This window comes from Ovis canadensis, chromosome 17 (genome assembly GCF_042477335.2).
Source record: "Ovis canadensis isolate MfBH-ARS-UI-01 breed Bighorn chromosome 17, ARS-UI_OviCan_v2, whole genome shotgun sequence".
In the NCBI taxonomy this organism is placed as follows: Eukaryota; Metazoa; Chordata; class Mammalia; order Artiodactyla; family Bovidae; genus Ovis; species Ovis canadensis.
The window spans coordinates 45,955,793-45,977,071 of NC_091261.1; the positions used below are offsets into that span (position 1 = coordinate 45,955,793).

General features: G+C 35.8%; 1 protein-coding gene across 9 annotated transcripts in view; it reads right to left on the reverse strand.

The window, feature by feature from the left end:
* The window catches only part of BLTP1 (bridge-like lipid transfer protein family member 1), a 202,584-nt gene that overhangs the window by 154,216 nt on the left and 27,089 nt on the right, over positions 1 to 21,279 (reverse strand). For all 9 annotated transcript variants that reach the window (XM_069557468.1, XM_069557472.1, XM_069557473.1 and 6 more), the window contains 7 exons: positions 18,053 to 18,239; positions 12,169 to 12,250; positions 11,222 to 11,415; positions 9,153 to 9,232; positions 7,212 to 7,362; positions 2,670 to 2,826; positions 1,576 to 1,654 (listed from right to left, as the gene is read on the reverse strand). In XM_069557468.1, the coding sequence (XP_069413569.1) occupies positions 1,576 to 1,654; positions 2,670 to 2,826; positions 7,212 to 7,362; positions 9,153 to 9,232; positions 11,222 to 11,415; positions 12,169 to 12,250; positions 18,053 to 18,239 (930 nt within the window). The remainder of the gene's footprint in view (positions 1 to 1,575; positions 1,655 to 2,669; positions 2,827 to 7,211; positions 7,363 to 9,152; positions 9,233 to 11,221; positions 11,416 to 12,168; positions 12,251 to 18,052; positions 18,240 to 21,279) is intronic.

Below are 21,279 nucleotides of genomic sequence, written 5' to 3' on the forward strand. Positions count from 1 at the left end.
TCAGTCACTTTTTTGATTAAATATCTAAGCAGGCAGACTCAACTGCTATCTTTTTAACACAAACTAATAAATCTGCTTTTGAACTGTGGTGTTGGAGAAGACTCTTGAGAGTCCCTTGGACTGCAAGGAGATCCAACCAGTCCATTCTGAAGGAGATCAACCCTGGGATTTCTTTGGAACGAATGATGCTAAAGCTGAAACTCCAGTACTTTGGCCACCTCATGCAAAGAGTTGACTCATTGGAAAAGACTCTGATGCTGGGAGGGATTGGGGGCAGGAGGAAAAGGGGATGACAGAGGATGAGATTGGTGGATGGCATCACGGACTCGATGGACATGAGTCTGCGTGAACTCCGGGAGTTGGTGATGGACAGGGAGGCATGGCATGCTGCAATTCATGGGGTCAATAAGAGTTGGACACGACTGAGCCACTAAACTGAACTGAACTAAATAAATCTTTGCCTGCTTTCTTCTTATTGTAGAAACAAAATGAGTGACAGAAACAAGGAAAGAGAGCCAATTATATAAAAATTACTCTAATCATGCTTCTGGGAAAGTGATAGAAACATTGCTAGATAGTAATTTAAAAATAAGGGTAAGTTGCTACTCTCCACACTCTCAAGAGTGAATAAAGCAGAATTTCAATTTACAAATGTAATAAGAGAACAGGAAAAACAAAGAAAAATTAGGAAGACTATTTGACATTTTGATAAATTTAACAAAAAGTATTTAATGTTTAATGTTACTGGTTAATCTGTATCAGGGCCCAAATTTCAAATGCATAATGAACTTAGATTATCTTACTTCAGATGAAACTACAACTATCAGGGCATGATTTAATATGTTAAACATGAAATATTCTGCTTTCTTAAACTTAAGCTATTCAAAGAACAAGCTTACTCTGACAAAACTCTACTAAAGATATAACCTAAAACAAAGCTTATTACTACTGAATCAATTTCTGCCCATGGACCATGTTTCATGTGCCAGGTCTTGGGTTTGGTACCAGGTATAAACTGGTAAAAAGAAATACACAGCACTTGCTTTTACAGAGCAATAGACTAGTAGGAAAAACATACGCTAAGCAAATTATGCACAATCTTAAAAAAGAAAAGTATAAAGTACAATGACAGCACAAATAAGACCTAGCTTGAATAAAACAGTTTTTCTCTTCTTTCTAGGTGCATGAACAATTATATAGCATTTACTAAGGGCACACATAGGACTTCCCTGGTGGGTCAGACAGTAAAGTGCCTGTCTACAATGCAGGAGACCCGGGTTCGATCCCTGGGTCGGGAAGATCCCCTGGAGAAGGAAATGGCAATCCACTCCAGTACTATTGCCTGGAAAATCCCATGGACAGAGGAGCCCGGTAGGCTACAGTCCATGGGGTTGCAAAGAGTCAGACATGACTGAGTGACTTCACTTTCACTTTCAGTTTTCAAGGGCACATTAAAATATAACAGAAAACTGAAAGATAAAACTCAATTAATTTTAGTCTAAGTAGATTAATAATTATTTATATATTAATTATGCCCATAATCACTTGAAAAGAAAAACACTCATTGTAGCTTACCATTTTCCTCAACCGTCATTGGAATATTAATTTCTAAATATGAACCAGCTCCAACATTTACATGTACAGCATTTGTTTCCTACCAAAAGAAAAAATTCATATGAGACATTATAATTATTCTCACATCTTTACTTTTCAGTTATTAACGCAGACAAAATTCAATCATTAATCCAATGGCTCAGCAGAAAAGAAATCTGCCTGCAATACAGGAGTCATGGGTTTGCTCGTAGGGTCAGGATCACCTGGAGGAGGAAATGGAAAGCCACTCCAGTATTCTTGCCTGAAAAATCCTATGGACAGAGGAGCCTGGGAGGCTACTGTACAAAGGGTCACAGATAGCCAAATACAACTGAGCATAGCACACATACACAATATTAAATAGGGCTTCCCAGGTGGCTCAGTGGTAAAGACTCTGCCTGCCAAAGTTCAAGCCTGGGGTCGGGAAGACCCCCTGAAGAAAAAAATGGCAACCCACTCCAGTATTCTTGCCTGGAATATCTCATGGACAGAGGAGCCTAGCAGGCTACAGTCCATGGGACTGCAAAGAGTCAGGCACTGAGCCACAACAACAATATTAAATAGGTATCAGAAGTTCCTAAGAGCAGAAGTTCAAATTTATACCAAAAATACACTAAAACAATTTGGCTAGATTCAAAGAAGAAGAATGAGACTATAGTATCAAGGTCTATTTCTATTAATTCTTTCCAGTATTTGGCACTTAATGATGTAACATACATACTGATAGGGGTCAGGCGAAGCTCACAGAAATGAATTCAAGTACAGCACTAGTCGGGTTTCCCATGTGGCACTAGTGGTAAGGACTCACCTACCAATGCAGAAGACATAAGAGATGCGGATTCAATCCCTGGGTAGGGAAGATACCCTGGAGGAGGGCAACCCACTCCAGTATTCTTGCCTGGAGAATTCCATGGACAGAGACGCCTGGGAGGCTAAAGTCCATAGGGTCCCAAGGAGTCAACCACAACTGGAAGCAACTTAGCACACATGCATGGGACTAATTACCAGAAAAACACTCTGGAAGATAATGGTCAAATTTTAAACACTACTTTCTACTATATTATTTCAATAATTACCCTATTTTTGGTAAACAACAAGTCAATTGTAGCATCTGCAATAATATTCATTCGTAGTTCAAAAGCAAGGATCTGTCTTGGTCTCCCAGGCTGTGCAATTTCAGAAACTTTCAGAACTTGATAATCAGGAGGGAAGAAGAACTTCCACAGACAATCTCTAAATAAGGAGGAAGAAAGAATAATGACAAGTTATTCAAATAAAATTGCTTATCATAAAAGAGACTAAAATCAGTATTATAACTTTATACTGATATTATCATTACTATCTCATTTAACAATTGGACATAAATTTCAAAAAAATAAGTCACAAAATAACACCTACTATAGTTTCCTTCCAGTAAAATGAAAGACTATTTTCTCCATTGTTTTCTATTTTCAGAGATCAATGAGCTTTGAGCACCTAATATACTGCTGTAAAATAAGACACGGGTAAGACCAAGTTTACACTATTCAACCAATACTGTGAGAAAGTAAAGACAAGTATATCAAATGTACAAATGGCAACGAAAGAGTTGAAGGGGAATGGTTTAATTAGAATCATTTTTCCTTTCTGGATAATTAACCTTTCTGAGGATATTTGCCTGCTTCCTCACTTGTAAATGAGGTTTACCATAACCAGTCTCAGAGAGTAGATGCAAGAATTAAATGACAACACACATCAAACAGTTGGTAGTACATGGCACATGGAAAGAAATGTTATTCTATTATTTTTATAATCATTTTTAATCAATATTATAACAATAAGGGTCTAAAGAGAAACAGGTTTCTAAAAAGATGCAAGTGTTTGTAAGCTAGAGCTCTAATGTATTTGCCTCCCCTTATCTGACAAAAGATGAAAGAAATCAAGAAATGTTCAATTCAGACTCTTCTATGTAATTAAAAAATTAGCATGTTACTCATACATTCAGAGAAAGTATACGAAGGAGTCACGAGTAACTGGAAATGCTACTTGGAATGAACAGAGAAAAATTAGATGAACAGAACAAAATTTGCAAACTGATTGATTTTAGACTTTAACTTGCCATCATTAACGACATGAAAAGAAAATTAAATTTATAAATGTTTTGGTGAAGACACACAAATATATATAACTAAGATATTAAAGACAAAGAATCCATTTGATCAATAGATGATCAGGGACTATAAAATGGGCAGCAGGATATAATGAAAAGAACAGCAGACTTGAAGGGTTGGTTTGAATCTTGGCTCCAGATGGTACAGCTTCCTTATCTTGCCCAAATCACTGAACCTCTCTGCATCTCCATTCTTTCGCAGGTATAATCAGTTCACCACACTTGTCCTAGTGTCTCTCACTGAGTTGTAAAAATATAAATGAAAGCACTTAAGTGCTAAATTGCTTCAGTCTCTGCAACCCCATGGACTATAATCCACAAGGCTCTTCTTTCATGGAATTCTCAGGGCAAGAATACTAGAGTGGGTTGCTATGTCCTCCTCCAGGGAATCTTCCCAACCCAGAGATAAAACCCATGTTTCTAATGTCTCCTGCATTGGCAGGCTGATTCTTTACCACTAGCATCACCTGGAAAGCTCTGAAAGAAATTAAGTGAAAGCAATAAAAGGCCAGACAATATCAGGAATATTAGCATTATTATACTTTATCATTAAGCAGATAAGTACAAATTTATAAAGTTTAGATTTCAACTGTCATGAAAACACTTGAAAAGCTGAATATCTTAAAGACTGAGAAAATCATGTAAAGGTGATAGACATAAAAAATCTACAAGCTAAATAAGGTCATGCCAAATCAGAGATTAAAAACTTCTCTGGTGGTCCAATGGTTAAGAATCTACCTTGTAATGCAGGGGACACAGGTTCAATCCCTGGTTGGGGATCAAAGACCCCTCGTGCTCCAGAGGAACTGAACCCATTATGCACAATTAAGACCCGATGCAGCCTAGCAGCAGCAGCAGCCAAATAAGTAAATTTAAAAAAAAAAAAAAAAAAAAAACCTCACCACGCTGAGTAAACTACCCAATAATAAAACAGGTGAGATTTTCTCCTACATTTTTTACACTAACAGGTAAATGCTTCAAAAAACTGACCTAATTAACATTTCTGATAACAGTTCATATTTGTTTAGAAACTTAATATGGGGAAGGAGTAAAGGAAATGGCGACAGAAAAGGAAATGCACAATTTGAGTATGTAAGGGAGGAGACAAGTACTATTGCTACTTACGAAAGGAAACTAAACTCAAGTGATAAATTTTTCTTCTTTCTAATAAATCTGAATGGTTTTGTTAAGTTTGGGTTAAGAAATGTATTGCTGTTCTCTCCTAGCAGTGGCAGAACTAACTGAATGGAGTTGGTAAAGACAACTTTTTTTTTCCACATTATCTTCAGTATCATTTCACTATGACTATATACTAAAGGAATTTTGGCTTGGATTTTCATGTAAATATAGCCTAATATTTTTTCTTAATGCATTAAAATTAAATACAGCTTAAGAAGAATTGCACTTTATTCAAATGCAAAAATATTTTATGTGTCTGTGTTAAAGCACTACTTTAATTTTCTCCTTTCAAATATAACTGTTCCTTAATGGAATGTAAAGCTCCTCACTTTCAACTATTCCACAGAAAAAACAGCATGGTTTAGCGCATGAAAAATTTTATCATAAAAGGAACATTTAAATCCAATAATTTGAAAAATATTTGTTTCCTAACCTGAAATTTTAAGCTGTTTACTTTCAACTCTAAAAATCTAACCCAGAACTTAAGTATTATATTCCGGAGAAGGCAATGGCACCCTACTCCAGTACTCTTGCCTGGAAAATCCCATGGATGAAGGAGCCTGGTAGGCTGCAATCCATGGGGTCGATAAGAGTTGGACACGACTGAGCGACTTCCCTTTCACTTTTCACTTTCATGCCTTGGAGAAGGAAATGGCAACCCACTCCAGTGTTCTTGCCTGGAGAAGCCCAGGGACGGGGGAGCCTGGTGGGCTGCCGTCTATGGGGTCGCACAGAGTCAGACAGGACTGAAGCAACTTAGCAGCAGCAGCAGCAGCAGCAGCAGTATATTACAAGTTTTCAAACATACTTACTTCCACATTTACCATTCAACTGTTATTTAAATAGCTACTTAATGGAACAGGTATTCCTATACACTAGAGATACCAAGGTTAAAAGAATGTAGTACTTGACAAAGTATATAATTCTAATAAGACTAGGCAGAAATCACTTTTTTAAACAATAAAGAGTCAATATATCATGTCAGTATCAGCATTCTCATTAGACAATTGATCTAAGGATCAATGGCCCAGTAATATCTGCCTCTGCAACTGTTTAGCTTGTATTTTCCATTCAAGCTGGCTTATGAAAAACTAAACTAGCTTTAACCAAATGTATATTTACATAACATTCTAGATGTTCTCTCTCAAATAGTGGTAAATAACACCTATGTTTAAAATTCTTCAGTAAATATAGATGTTCATAATATATTAAAGATATGAATATTCCTTCAAAATCAATAGAATAACTAAGAAATAAAAAACTCTTTTTACATTTCAGGCACTCCCATTACCTCCAATATAAAATTTACAAATTTAACTACCTACAAATCTCTTAACAACCTATAGAGCTTATTAAGACAATTCTTGACTTCATTATGCATTTGAAGGACTCCTCTTTGCTTTGATTATTCATTCCTTCCTTCCTTTCCTGGCTAATTCTTACTTATTTTTCAAAACTCAACTCATATATTACCACAACCAAAAAGCATTCTCCAATTCTCTCCTCTTCAATATGAGTTATGAACCTGTTATGAGCTAAACTGTGTCCCCCTAAAATTCAGATGCCCTAAACTTCAGTACCTCAGAATTAGCTATAGTTAGACAGTCTTTAGAGAATTAAGTTAAAAAGAGATCAATAGGGCGGGCCCTAGCCCAGGATGTCTGGCATTCTTCTAAGAGAAGAAAATTTGGACATAGAGACCTATGAAACACATAAAAGGGAAGACTGTGTGAAGAAACAGAATGACCATCTACAGCCCAAGGAGAGAGGCCTTGGACACATCCTTCCCTCATAGCCCTCAGAAGGAACCAATGCAGCCAACACCTTGGTCTCAGAATTCTAACCTTCAGAACTGTGAGAAATTTCTGCTGTTTAAGCCACAAAGTTGGTGGCACTTTGTTATGGCAGCCTTAGTAAAACTAACACAGTGCTTTTCTAAGTTCTTCATCTTAATAAAACTCTTTTGTTTCTTTTTTCCTAAACTGACTTTTAGCTCTGAATCTCCATAATCCCAACAATCTTTGGCATATTCACTGATTAAATACAAAAGAAAAAACCAACCAACCCATAATATGCTGCTCATTCACCACTTTTCTAATGAATTAGTGCCTCCTTTAGAGCACATTTGCTTATACCAATTGTTCTACAAATTATTTGGATTAAAATGTTTAGTGATATTTTACCCTGCCATAATAAAATAGCTTATAAAAATACTGAGCTAGTTTTTAATAAAAATTATAGTATTATCCCAATATATTTGACTTAGAAGAAATGTAATTTAATCAAGTACCTCTGCCTATCAGCCCATGGCCCATAGTTGAAATCTGTTCCTTTACCACAAACTATATCCAATCCCCAACATGGAGGCAAGTCTTGTAATTTGCAATCTTCAGTGCTCATTTCTCCTTCAACATTTTCTTCTGTTTCTTCTGGAACAAGTCCTATGTTGCAGAATATACAATATGAGGATAGCTACTTAAAATAACCATTAACAGGTTTCCCTAGATCAACAGTTCTAAAACTTTATCTAAGGAATTCTTTACACTCTAAAAAATTATTGAGGACACCAAAGTGGGAATTTTTTTGTATTATATCTATCATATTTTACTGACTTTGAAATTTGAATTGAGCAATATTTTTAAACTTATTTTTAAATAAAACTCATTACATGTTGACAAAACAAAATATCTAAGATTTACTGAAAATATGATGCAAAAAACTACATTTTAATGAAAATATAAAACTTTAATTTTTACTTGAAATATTAAATAATTATTACTTTCTAAAACAAATTAATAAGAAACACTGGCATTGTTTTTATCTTGGCAAATCTCTTAAATATTCAGCTTAATAGAAAACAAGTGAATTCTCATAGTTATTTATGCATTTAATCTGTTACTCAAGGATCTGAAGAAAATCTAGCCTCATACAAATAGAAAAGGTAGGACTATTTCAACTGCTTTTTCAGATAATTTTGGATATTCTTTGACACTACACCAAATTTCAACAAGTGGTAATTTCTTAGAGAATACTTGCAATGTGGAATCTGAAATTAAATCCCTGAACTTTTCACATTCTGATACATTAAAATTGATTGTCCTTGCATTTTGAATAAATCTTTTATAGACATCATGAATTGATCATTTGGAAAATATTGGTTCACTGAAATATGCATACTTTTTCCAAACAGACAAATTTTATTATTAAATATCTAAAAATTCATATTGTTAATATCACTGGTAGTCTCATCAGAAAAGTTGTCAAGCTCACAGTGGCAGACTCAAATTTTCCAAAATTCAAATTTTCACATGAAAGCACAAAACTATAGTTTGTCTCTAGTTGCTCTTTGAGGCAAAACTGGTGTTCCTTAAAAAGTACAAACAATTCAGCTTGAAACTCAATCACACAGTGATTTTCCTCAAAACATCAGTATACTCTGGTATGGGGCAGAAGTACATTATGTGTACTTATTTTAACAAGTGAATATTTAAAAGTTTAGTCACGGGTCAAGATTTGATAAAAGTAATTTTTACTGCTTAATCAAAGACATAGTAAAGCATACTGGCATTTGTTGTTATTGTGAGTGTGTGGCAGCGAAAAAGACAAGAGGTTACTGCTATAGTTTGGAATCACTGCATTTGATTCATGCTAAAGCATCAGCAGTTTTGTCCATCACAACTTTTGCATCATCAGTACAATATGACAAAAATAAAATGGCAAATAACGTCCTAATTCCGAAAATACTCTGACCTCATAAACCTCCTGAAATGTATGAAAAAGAGAATTAGGAAAATATGACTAAAAATACAATTTTTAGCTACTTTATAAAACTGAGACCACCTGTGAAGTACTATAACTAGCTAGACTTTAATCCTTAAACTTTAAGCCTCAAATTTAACTTAGTCAGCATGAACTACTTTAACTATCACCACATTCTCTAGTGGCTTTCACTCATAGTCACTTGTATTCACAATTTCTGAAGTGTACCTGCAAAAATGGAATCTGAAGGAATGATTTCTATATTGTTCTTTTTTGATATGAAATACTGGAGTATTAATATTCAACTTTGGACGAATGACAGATATTTTTTAGGTAGGCATTCTCACATGCACATTTACCATTACTGATGCTTATTTATATCCTAAGTAAAGATACTTAAATAAAAGTAGATATCAGCATTTCATAGAAGAAACAGAACTGTAGCTATAAAACATGTTTTAAAAAATAATACCTGGCTCATCCATGTAATAGTAGATGTCGACATCATTTGACTGCATCACCACAAAACCTTCTCCCATTAATCTTGGTGGTCTACACAAAGGAAGAAAGAAGGCAAACTAAGTACATCTCCAGAATATAAAATGTTTGGTATTTTAATTAATGATAATAGGTAAAAGCAAAAAAGAAAAAAGAAAACTAAAAAGCAATCAGTGTAGCATCTTGAAAAGGGAAAACATCTTTCACATTTACAATAAACTGTTCCATAACTGCTTTATATATTAGACTATTTAAAAAGTAGGCACTAAAAAATTTTTGATCAGTAAATTGGTTTAAGAAAGAAAAAAATGTTTGGCATTTTGTTTTGAACAAGAGAAGTCAATTTAAAACAAAATCTAATTAAATACAATGAAAAACAATGTTCACTGAAATAGAATAATCATTCTGCATTTGCAACAATAAGTTTAAAATTAGACTTGGAATTCAGTCAATTTATAATAATAATACTATAAAACTGATTGAGAAATATCACCTTATATACTGTAAAACAAAGTATAACCTTTCAGAAACATTAAATTAAAAAATCTTCTCATTTCAACAACTTTATATTACCTATTTCCAAGAATATTTAGTTGATCAACTTGAAATAAATCGAAATAAATTTAAAGCACACATCTTGAACTCATTCTGGAATGAGTGTTTCTGTGCATTCAAACAATTTCCCACTTTACTTGCTTTAATTTAACAACCTTTATCTTTGTCATATACCACAATATCTTCCTTCCATATCAAAATTAACATCTTAATCATTAGATAATACAGCACATACAAATTCAACAGTCTTCTTATAAATCATAAAGTTTAGCATTCAATTTCATCATACTATCTCCATGCTTACTTTTGAAGAGTGAAAAATACAACTTTAACTCTTCTTACAAAAACAGTGGGATACTTTTTCATTTTACTCTCTAGTAATTTTCACAAAACCCAGGATTTATTTTTTCAGTATTACAACTTATACCCATAAATATAGAACAGTGTGCATAGCATACATTTCAAGATACTTAGCAAATTCAATGATCTGAAGAGTGAAACCAGGTCGATCCACAGCCTCCCTGGTACACAAGCAGAGAAAACGACTGTGTCACTCTAGCCAAGCCCTAGAAAATCTAATTACAAGCTATTCAAAAGCTGGAACTAAAAAGGAATAATCATGCTTCTCATAACCTCAAACTTTATATTGCCTACACACAAAGCTAAAAATTGAGACACAGTAGAAACTCATCATATGAGTACTTACATTACACAAATTTAACCACAGAGATTCCTTCACAAAAAAACAACAGAGATTGAGAATAATAAAAATTACAAGAGCCCTAATATAACTCATGAGCATATGGCCTGGAGTCAGATGGGATTTATGTGTCTGCTGTTAACTGAGGGTCGCAGTTGATAGGATTCCTGCTTTATAAGATAAATGGAGTTTATCTAGAATGGAAGCATCCCATCACAATGAGACAACTCTAGTGTGCACCATTACAACATGTCTCCTAAATGCAAGCAGCTACTTCACTAAAAAAAGAGCAAATCTGGAAAGATAGGTGGAAAACTGACTGGGACTTAAATGTCAAACAAGCCCCAAAACCGTCTTAATTTCATCAGTTTTCTGAGACTAATTTTGATTTCATTTTCAACTTTTCATTAACTCAAATGGTATTCCACTATAATGAATTTGTTAAATTTACTATTTATCCATCCCTTCTCAAAGTAAAAACCTAGCTGTAAAGTGTATTTTCTAACATACAAACATCGAAGCTTAACTGCCCAAAATAAATTTCCCAAATACTCTAAGAAGAGGATAGAAAAATGATAAGTTTATAGAAAAATATTTAAAATAGGGGTATACCAATGGATAAACTCCATTTATCTTATAAAGCAGGAATCCTATCAACTGATTTAATAGACAGATATAACTAATTATTGCCAAACTTACAGCAAAGAAATTAAAAGGATACTAAAGATTCTAAATGATAGCTACATTACATATAAAGAAGTTATCTGTTATTTTTATGACTTTCTTACTCATCATTTTGAAGACCAACATATCTTGGACTAGGAACAAGCATGACTCGAACATTTTCAAGCTTTCCTTTCACTATATGCATGAACTGGTCAAGATGACTAGAAGGCGGTTTTGTAGTATAAGTTAAGAAAGCATCATCAAAGTTGATGCACAGCGTTTGAGGTTGGTAATGATTTCCAAAGGCCAAACGTCCCTAAAAAAAAAAAAAACAGATAAAGACATATTATGCCATACTATCTAGGTCATATTTATTTTTCTTTAGCTGACTTAATAACAAGCATTTCAAGCAACTACTAAATGACTCCATTTCAGCAGTAAATACTACTACTTAAGTTGCTCCATTTTGGCTTCCCAGATGGTTCAGTGCTAAAGAATCCACCTGCCAATGCAGGAGAAGCAGATTCAACTCCTGGATTGGGAAAATTCCCTGAAGGAGAAAATGGCAACCCACTCCAGTATTTTGGAGAAACACTGAAAAAGTCCAGTGGACAGAGGAGGACTGGCAGGCTATAGTTCATGGGGTTGCAAAGAGTCAGACATGACTGACCACACATGCACACCAATCAATTTAAACCAGTGTATAAAGAAATTCAAGCACCTGTGAATAAATAAATAAACCAGAGAAGGCAATGGCACCCCACTCCAGTACTCTTGCCTAGAAAAGACCATAGACAGAGAAGCCTGGTAGGCTGCAGTCCATGGGGTCGCTAAGAGTCTTGCACGACTGAGCGACTTCACTTTTGCTTTTCACTTTCATGCACTGGAGAAGGAAATGGCAACCCACTCCAGTATTCTTGCCTGGGGAATCCCAGAGACAGAGGAGCCTAGTGGGCTGCCGTCTACGGAGTCGCACAGAGTCAGACACGATTGAAGCGACTTAGCAGCAGCAGCAGCAGCAGCAGCAGCAATTACCCATCAAATATTAACTATAGCAGAATTTACTTACTGTGCTAACATTGACCTTTATGACAGGAATAAGTGATCTCCATGAAGATGTGGGGTCTTGAGATTCTGTTTTTACTTTAACTCTGAAAAGAAAAAAACAAAAATTGACATATATGAAAAATGAGAATAAGTATCTAAGAACACTGTTGACTTCCTCACAATACACATCATTAATATCAGCTGTACCTTTACAAATATAGCTAAAGACTATTCAGTAACAAAACAAGGACTATCTAATGGAACACTAATATCCCTAAAATGTCTCATAAAATGTACTCTTACCACACATTATCAATTTTTACATAAGAAGTTGTAACAGAAAAGCATATTTTTAGAATGACAAACTTTAATGACAAAAGTCTAAATTTTGATGTGCTGTCATTATATCTATCATTATGTCCATGACACAAAAATGTAACATTTTACAAAAGAGCAAAAATTATAATTAAAACAAAAATGATCAAGGTACACGTCACTTAGATGTTTTAAGTGCTTCAAGTACTTCTAACAGTTCAGCTGACTCTTTTCCTTCCCTACGCCCACCACCTGGTGACAAAATAATTTTCTTTTAATAAAATGAAAAAGGATAGACCAAGAATTAAAAAAAAAAAAAGGAAATTCAGTTCAGTTCAGTCAGTCGTGTCCAACTCTTTGCGACCCCATGGACCACAACATGCCAGGCCTCCCTGTCCATCACCAACTCCCAGAGTTTACTCAAACTCATGTCCACTGAGTGAGTGATGCCATCCAACCATCTCATCTTCTATCATACCCTTCTCCTCCCGCCTTCAATCTTTCCCAGAATCAGAGTTTTTTCAAATGAGTCAGCTCTTTGCATCAGGTGACCAAAGTACTGGAGTTTCAGCTTCAACATCAGTCCTTCCAATGAACACTCACAACTGATCTCCTTTAGGATGGACTGGTTGGATTTCCTTGCAGTCCAAGGGACTTTCAAGAGTGTTCTCCAACACCACAGTTCAAAAGCATCAATTCTTCGGCACTCAGCTTTCTTCACAGTCCAACTCTCACGTCTATACGTGACTACTGGAAAAACCATAGCCTTGACTAGACAGACCTTTGTTGGCAAAGTAATGTCTCTGCTTTTTAATATGCTGTCTAGGTTGGTCATAACTTTCCTTCCAAAGAAATTGGCCATACACAAAGTATACAAAATTCAAGAAATGAAAAGTTCCCAGCAATTCACTAAAGATTTCATATGAAAACTTGAGGCACGTCTCTTCAATAATTCTGTAACTCCTAAATCACACTTCTAGAGCTGCATTTGTAAGGTGGCCCTCAGTGCTTAAAACTAAATTCAAAACTAATCTCATAACCAGTCCCTAACCTCTTTCTCAAGGTTCCCTTCGTGCATGCTAAGTTGCTTCAGTCATGTCCGACTCTCTGCAAGTCTATGGACTGCAGTCGTCCAAGCTCCTCTCCAGGCAAGAATACTGTAGTGAGTTGCCATGCCCTCTCCTCCAGGTGAACTTCCCTGACCCAAGGATCCAGCCCGGGTCAATCTGCATTGCAGGCAGATTGTTTACCACTCATGCCACCTGGGAAGCCAACTAAGCATGTTGTTCTTCAGTCGCTCAGTCGTATTCAACTGTTTGTGAGCCCATGGATTGCAGAACGTCAGGATTCCCTGTCCTTCACCATCTGCCAGAGCTTGCTCAAACTCATATCCATTGAGTCAGTGATGCCATCCATCTCATCCTCTGTCATCCCTTCTCCTCCTAAGACTAAGCATGACCACTGTTTAAATTAGAAATTTGGATTCATTGTTGACTCACTCTTCTTATTCGTTCTCCACATCTCCTCCATCACTCTCTTAAGTATCCATTTCCGTAAGTGTATCTGGAATCCATCCACTTTTCTCCCTTCCTCTTTTTTGACAAGCCAGTTGATAATCATCTCTACCTTGAACTGTTACAACATCCTTTTATCTTGTCTCCCTGCCTCCAGTCTTATTTCCCTCCAATCATAACACAGCACTTTTGACCTGAGGTAAGGCCCCATTTCTAACAGTGAATCCTGCTAACCATTTTAGTTTAATTTATTCCCACCTCAAGTAATCCACTCCAGCCTCAGTAACGTCTCTATCGCATATGTCGTTTCTTCTCCATGACCCTGCATCTCCTTCTCTGCTTATGTCATTTACCCTTAAGGCTTCAAACTTTCCTGATCCTTCTGTATGTGCCCAGAGAACTCTGTTTTGTCCCTGTTATATTTCTTGCACTAAAATTGTCTATTAAGTGTTCGAACTCCCATCAGTTCAGTTCAGTTGCTCAGTAGTGTCCAACTCTTTGCAACCCCATGAATTGCAGCACGTCAGGCCTCCCTGTCCATCACCAACTCCCGGAGTTCACTCAGACTCACGTCCATCGAGTCCGTGATGCCATCCAGCCATCTCATCCTCAATCGTCCTCTTCTCCTCCTGCCCCCAATCCCTCCCAGCATCACAGTCTTTTCCAATGAGTCAACTCTTCACATGAGGTGGCCAAATTACTGGAGCTTCAGCTTTAGCATCATTCCTCCCAAAGAAATCCCAGGGCTGATCTCCTTCAGAATGGACTGGTTGGATCTCCTTGCAGTCCAAGGGACTCTCAAGAGTCTTCTCCAACACCACAGTTCAAAAGCATCAATTCTTCAGCACTCAGCCTTCTTCACAGTCCAACTCTCACATCCATACATGACCACAGGAAAAACCACAGCCTTGACTAGACGGACCTTAGTCAGCAAAGTAATGTCTCTGCTTTTGAATATGCTATCTAGGTTGGTCATAACTTTTCTTCCAAGGAGTAAGCATCTTTTAATTTCATGGCTGCAACCACCATCTGCAGTGATTTTGGAGCCCCCCAAAATAAAGTCTGACAGTGTTTCCACTGTTTCCCCATCTATTTCCCATGAAGTGATGGGACCAGATGCCATGATGTTTGTTTTCTGAATGTTGAGCATTAAGCCAACTTTTTCACTCTCCTCTTTCCCTTTCATCAAGAGGCTTTTTAGTTCCTCTTCACTTTCTGCCATCAGGGTGATGTCATCTGCATATCTGAGGTGACTGATATTTCTCCCGGCAATCTTGATTCCAGCTTGTGCTTCTTCCAGTCCAGCGTTTCTCATGATGTACTCTGCATAGCAGTTAAATAAGCAGGGTGACAATATACAGCCTAGACGTACTCCTTTTCCTATTTGGAACCAGTCTGTTGTTCCATGTCCAGTTCTAACTGTTGCTTCCTGACCTGCATACAGATTTCTCAGGAGGCAGGTCAGGTGGTCTGGTATTCCCATCTCTCTCAGAATTTTCCACAGTTTATTGTGATTCACACAGTCAAAGGCTTTGGCATAGTCAAGAAAGCAGAAATATATGTTTTTCTGGAACTCTCTTGCTTTTTCCATGATCCAGCGGATGTTGGCAATTTGATCTCTGGTTCCTCTGCCTTTTCTAAAACCAGCTTGAACATCAGGAAGTTCATGGTTCACATATTGCTGAAGCCTGGCTTGGAGAATTTTGAGCATTACTTTACTAGCATGTGAGATGAGTGCAATTGTGCAGTAGTTTGAGCAGGCTGTAAATTCCCTCAAGAAGTTGTCATATTCTCACTATCTCCAGTACCTAAGCTCAGTGCCTGGGACATAATATGCATTACATATTTAACTGAGAAATAAATATCCTCATCATCTACTTTATAAAAAAAAAAAGTGGCTTCCGTGGTGTTCCAGTGGTTAAGGGGTCCACCTTGCAATGTAGAGGATACTGGTTTGAGCCCTCACCCAGGATGATCTCATATGCCTCAGACTAACTAAGCCTGCGCACCACAACTACTGAGCCCGAGCTCTAGAGCACAACTACTGAAGTCTGCATTCTGTAGAACCTATGCTCTGCAAAGAGAAGCCACTGAAATGAGAAGACCAGGCACTGCAACTAGAAAAAGCTCACACGCAGCAATGAAGACCCAACACATCCATACATAAATTAATCTTAAAAAAAAACTACTTTGTGTACAAGGCTGCTTCAACATTCAAAAATCAACAGCCTAAAAGTGAAAAATCAAAGGATCATATCAAGAGATACAAAAAAATTTGACAAAATCCAATATTTACTCATGATTAAAACCTCATGGTAAACTATGAATAGAGGTGGACTTCCTCAACTTGATAAAGAATAACAAAAAAAACTACAGTTAACATCATACTTAATAGTGAGAAACTGGAAGTTTTCCCACAAAAACTAGGCACAAAGCAAGGATGTTCCTTGTCATCATTTTTCTCGAGATTTGTACTAGAAGTGCTCTAGCTACTGCAATAAGACCAAAAAAAAAAAAAAAACAGGAAAGAAAAGGTATACAGACTAAGAAGGAAGAAATAAGATGAAATAAGAGTCTTTCCTTGCAGCTGACACAATCATCCATGTAGAAAAGTTGGAAAGAAGTGACCAAAAATACTCTTAGAACTAATAAGTAACTATAGCAAGGTTGCAAGATATAAGATTAGTAATATACAAGTATCAATCACTTTCCTATATACTAGTAATGAGCAAATGGATTTTGAAATGTAAAACATATTACTATACTTTAGCACCACAGAAAATTAAATACTTAGGTGTATATTTAACAATTTTTATATAAGATCTATGTGAGGAAAACTAAAAAACTCTGATGAAAGATATCAAAGAGAACTAAATAATTAGAAGACATTCCATGTTCACTGAAAGGAAGACACAACACTGTCAAGATGTCAGTTCTTCCCAACTTGATTTATAGATTCAATGCAATCCCTACTGAAATCTCAACAAGTTATTCTGTGAATATTGCCAAGTGGATTCTAAAGTTTATTTGAAGAAGCAAAAGATCAAGAATAGCCAAGAAAATAATGAAGGAGAAAAGCAACATTGGAGGAATGACTTCAGTTGATTTCAAAACTTAACTACAAAGCTACAGAAATCAACACACTGTGGTACTGGTGAAAGAAAATGAATAGGTCAATGAAACAGAACACAGAACCTAAAAACCAATAAAATGAAATTATATAATTGTATATGCACCTTAACTATGTATATGTATTTTTAGACTTGTGAGTGATAGTTGCTCAGTCATGCCTGACTCTTTGCAACCCCATGGGCTGTAGCCTGCCTGGCTCCTCTGTTCATGGAATTCTCCAGGCAAGATTACTGGAGTGGGTTGCCATTTCCTTCTCCAGAGGATCTTCCAGACCCAGGGATCCTGCATTGCAGGAAAGTCTTTACCATCTGAGCCACCAGGAAAGCCTGCTATTAAGAGACATTTCTAAGTATAAAGACAGGTCAACTTAAAAAGTATCAGCAGATACATGTTTGACTACCTTATAATCTATAGACAATACATTAGAATATGTAATGAATCCATACACCTTTTCCAAAGGAATACCCAAGACAGAAGTAACAATAAAGTTATAAATGACAGTCATCAATCAGATGAAAAAAATTAAATGAAGCTTTTCTCTCTCGAAGAGATGGGGACTGGGCAAGTGATCAGGAAGGAAATACAATGTGCTTTTAACTTTGCATGAAAAATAATGTTTAGACTTATGTGTGTGTATTTAAAAGAATAAAAAACAAATTGATGGCAGTAGTTATCAACATGAGAGAAGTATAACTGGTAAGCAGAGCAGACTGGACAGCTTAAGCTGAGATCTAATCTTTTTTACATAATTCTATATATTTTACATAATTCTATTCTATATTATTCTATATAATTTTTAAAGAATTTTATAATTATAAAAATATAAGTTTTAGTTAATCTACAAAGTAAGATTAGGCTGTGTTTAGGTGAACAGTGTTAATAATATTCTAATAAAAGCAGGTATTTAAATGTTGGAGATTAATAAAATTCAAGTATGACATCAACCTTTCAATTTTGGACTGGGTTCTTGTTCTTCCATTTTCTCGTGTTTTATCATCTTCTTTCTTGGGTGGAATTATTGTTGGCTCCAAACCAAACAATTCTTGAAGATGTCCATAAAGATCCGAACGATTATAGACATGAAATTCAAAGTCATTGACTGTGATGTATAATCTAGTTTCTGCTTTTGGATCTAAAGATATCAATTTAAAAAAAAAGTTTTTAGTCAACTTTTTAAAAACTTTAGTTAAAGTTTTAAGTCAAATTCTTTTCCAAAGCTAAAGTAACTCAAATGATTTATTTTAAAATAGAATTCTGACAAAAAGGAATTATATTTTTAAAGTAATAAAACATTGACAAAACAAAGAGAAAAAGCTGATGTCACTATAGTATTTCAGCTTGGCATTCCAAAACAATCTGAATTTCTACATCCCAGTTGTATAACAACAAAGAGATTTTATGCCAAGAGCACAGTGCCATTTACAGAGTAAAACTTTACCCCAATATAGCCATAAGTGTATACTAAAATAGACGTAGTAAAATGTTCAAGTTATAATGCATTAAAATATCACACTGGTATTTGAACTTGTGCATCACAGAAACTATGACTTTACAAATAATAGTTTGTTTTTAAAAACTACACAATGCTAAAACAAAGATTTCATGAATTGTAGGCTCAAATATTAATAATAATTTCAAATAAAAGATGTAACTGTATTAAAAATCAAGCAAGACAAAATAATAATAGTTTAGCCATTACACAAAGTCAGGGACCTTTAGTTCTTCCTCAAGGGCTGAGCCATGTCCTCTGAACTCTTCTGCAGATACTGAAATCCCTATAAGGGGGAAGAAGTTAACTGTATGCTGTCCACTAGCACGTAAACCGCAGACCAGCTAAAACCAGAAGGGTGATGACGCTGACTCCCCATTACCCTACCACCAACCAATGAGAAGAATGTCTGTGAGCTGATCACACCCTGCCCTTTGAACACTGTAAGACTCTCTCCAAGGTGGGACACACAGTCTTGAGGACATTAGCTCCTCTAGCCTGGCAAAGCAATGAAATTATTTCTCTCAACTTCATCCACAACTCTGACTCTGAGATTTAATCCAGCACCAGTGTGCAGAGGCCGAATTTCAGCAACACACACATACAGCCTCTTTGGGGGGGAAAAAAAAAAAATTGGGAAAACCTACACTAGATTCTCTAGGAACCAGAAAAAGACAGTAAATAAACAGTAAAAAGGATGTAAGACTGAATTCCTGTAACATTGTTTGCAAATGTTATGATCTAAGGCAGTACATTAACCACCCTTAGCCTCATTCTCTCTATAAAATGAGAATACCTCTGCCTACGTGTAAGATGATTACACCATAAATACTAGTTCTCTTGCCTTAGCAGGTCAAATTCTTACTAGTCATGTTGATTTATAACAAATTTTCTTCTTTTTAAATAATCTTTCATTTCATAGTATGATATAATGTTCATCATAATAATAAAAACAGCTCATCTCTATTGAACAGTTGCTATGTTCTAGGTACTATTCTAGCCACTTTACTCAGAGAATTTAATTTAATCCTCACAACAAACCTAGCAGTCAGAGCCCAAAATTATATAACTCAGAGGAAGACTAAAATCCAGGTCTCCAAATACTAGTTCTTTTTAAACACAAAGTAGAATTACTTATCAATTTTATCAATAAATATAATGGCTATTACAAAAGCAAAAATGTTATTAACCCCTGAAAACAAAAATGTATCAGAAGGGTCCAGGTATTTCTTGGCATTTTACAAAAAACTGATCAACAGTCATACTTTAAACACAGTATTTAATTGTTAAATTCTGGTAACACTAGATTTCTCACTGACATTTATCTCTCCTGGAAATTTTTAGGTTTCATTCATTCTGATGACACTTGGAGTCAAACAGAAAATTTTAATTAATACATAATTTAAGAAAGGTATAATCAACTGGTTCTTTTAAATCTCTCTACATTAATAATGTTCCACACTTGAAGGCAGAAATCTTCTTCTCATACTTCTTGTCATCTAACATTCATATGATGAGCTTCCCAAATTCATTTGTTAATAAAGTTGTTCATTGTTATTCAGCTGCTAAGTTATGTCCAACTCTTTGCAACCCCAAGGACTGTTGCACACCAGGCTCCTCTGTCCTCCACTATCTCCCAGAGTTTGCTCAAACTCACGTCCATTGAGTCAGCGATGCTATCTAACCATCTCATCCTCTGTCGCCCCCTTCTCTTCCTGCCCTCAATCTTTCCCAGCATCAGGGTCTTTTCCAATGAGTGGGCTGTTCGCATCTGAGCTTCAGTTTTAGCATCAGTCTAATGAATATTCAGGGTTAATTTCCTTTAGGATTGACCAGTTTGATCTCCTTACTGTCCAAGGGACTCTCAAGAGCCTTTTCCAGTACCATAGTGTGAAAGCATCAATTCTTCGGCACTGGAACTTCTCGACAGTCCAACTCTCACATCCATATATGGTTACTGGAAAAATCATGGCTTTGACTGTATGGACCTTTCTTGGCAAAGTGATGTCTCTGTCTAGGTTTGTCATAGCTTTCCTTTCAAGGAGTAAGCATCGCCCAATAGATATAAGTACAGACATATAAGGCCCTTAACAAGCAGTTAATTTATGAGGGAAAAAAGTAAATAAATGTTGTAGAACAGTGTAAGTCTCCTGAACAAATAGCTAATTGAGACTTATTCTCCAAAGGGAATTCAGGAAAAAGGCACTATTTAATTATGCAATTGGGACACATGTTATTTGTAGCAAAAAATCTAAGTGCTACCAAGCGCTACCAAGGCCTTGTAATATACTCAGAATCAAGTCTATTGACCTTTCAAAAATTGTTCAGGGATTTTTATTTCCTTCATGTATTTAACAAACAAGATTTAGAGGCTACAAATTTAATAGTACTAGATAATATTAGGCTAAAACTTCTAAGCAACAAAATAATAGGGACATACTTTACCATCACCTTTTCACTCCTTAATAATCTAAGAATTCCTCTGGATAAGAAGGTGCATGTCTAGCTAGTCTCTTTCTTAAAGAACTTGGATCAGTTATTCTTGACCCTTATTCAAGAATTTTGGTGAAGAGCAAACCACTTTAAGGAGATGTTAACACTTCATGATAAAATGAAGTAATTATTTTCTTTAAAACAAAAGACTATAAACAATTTAAGAGGGCATCCCTCATATCAATGAAAA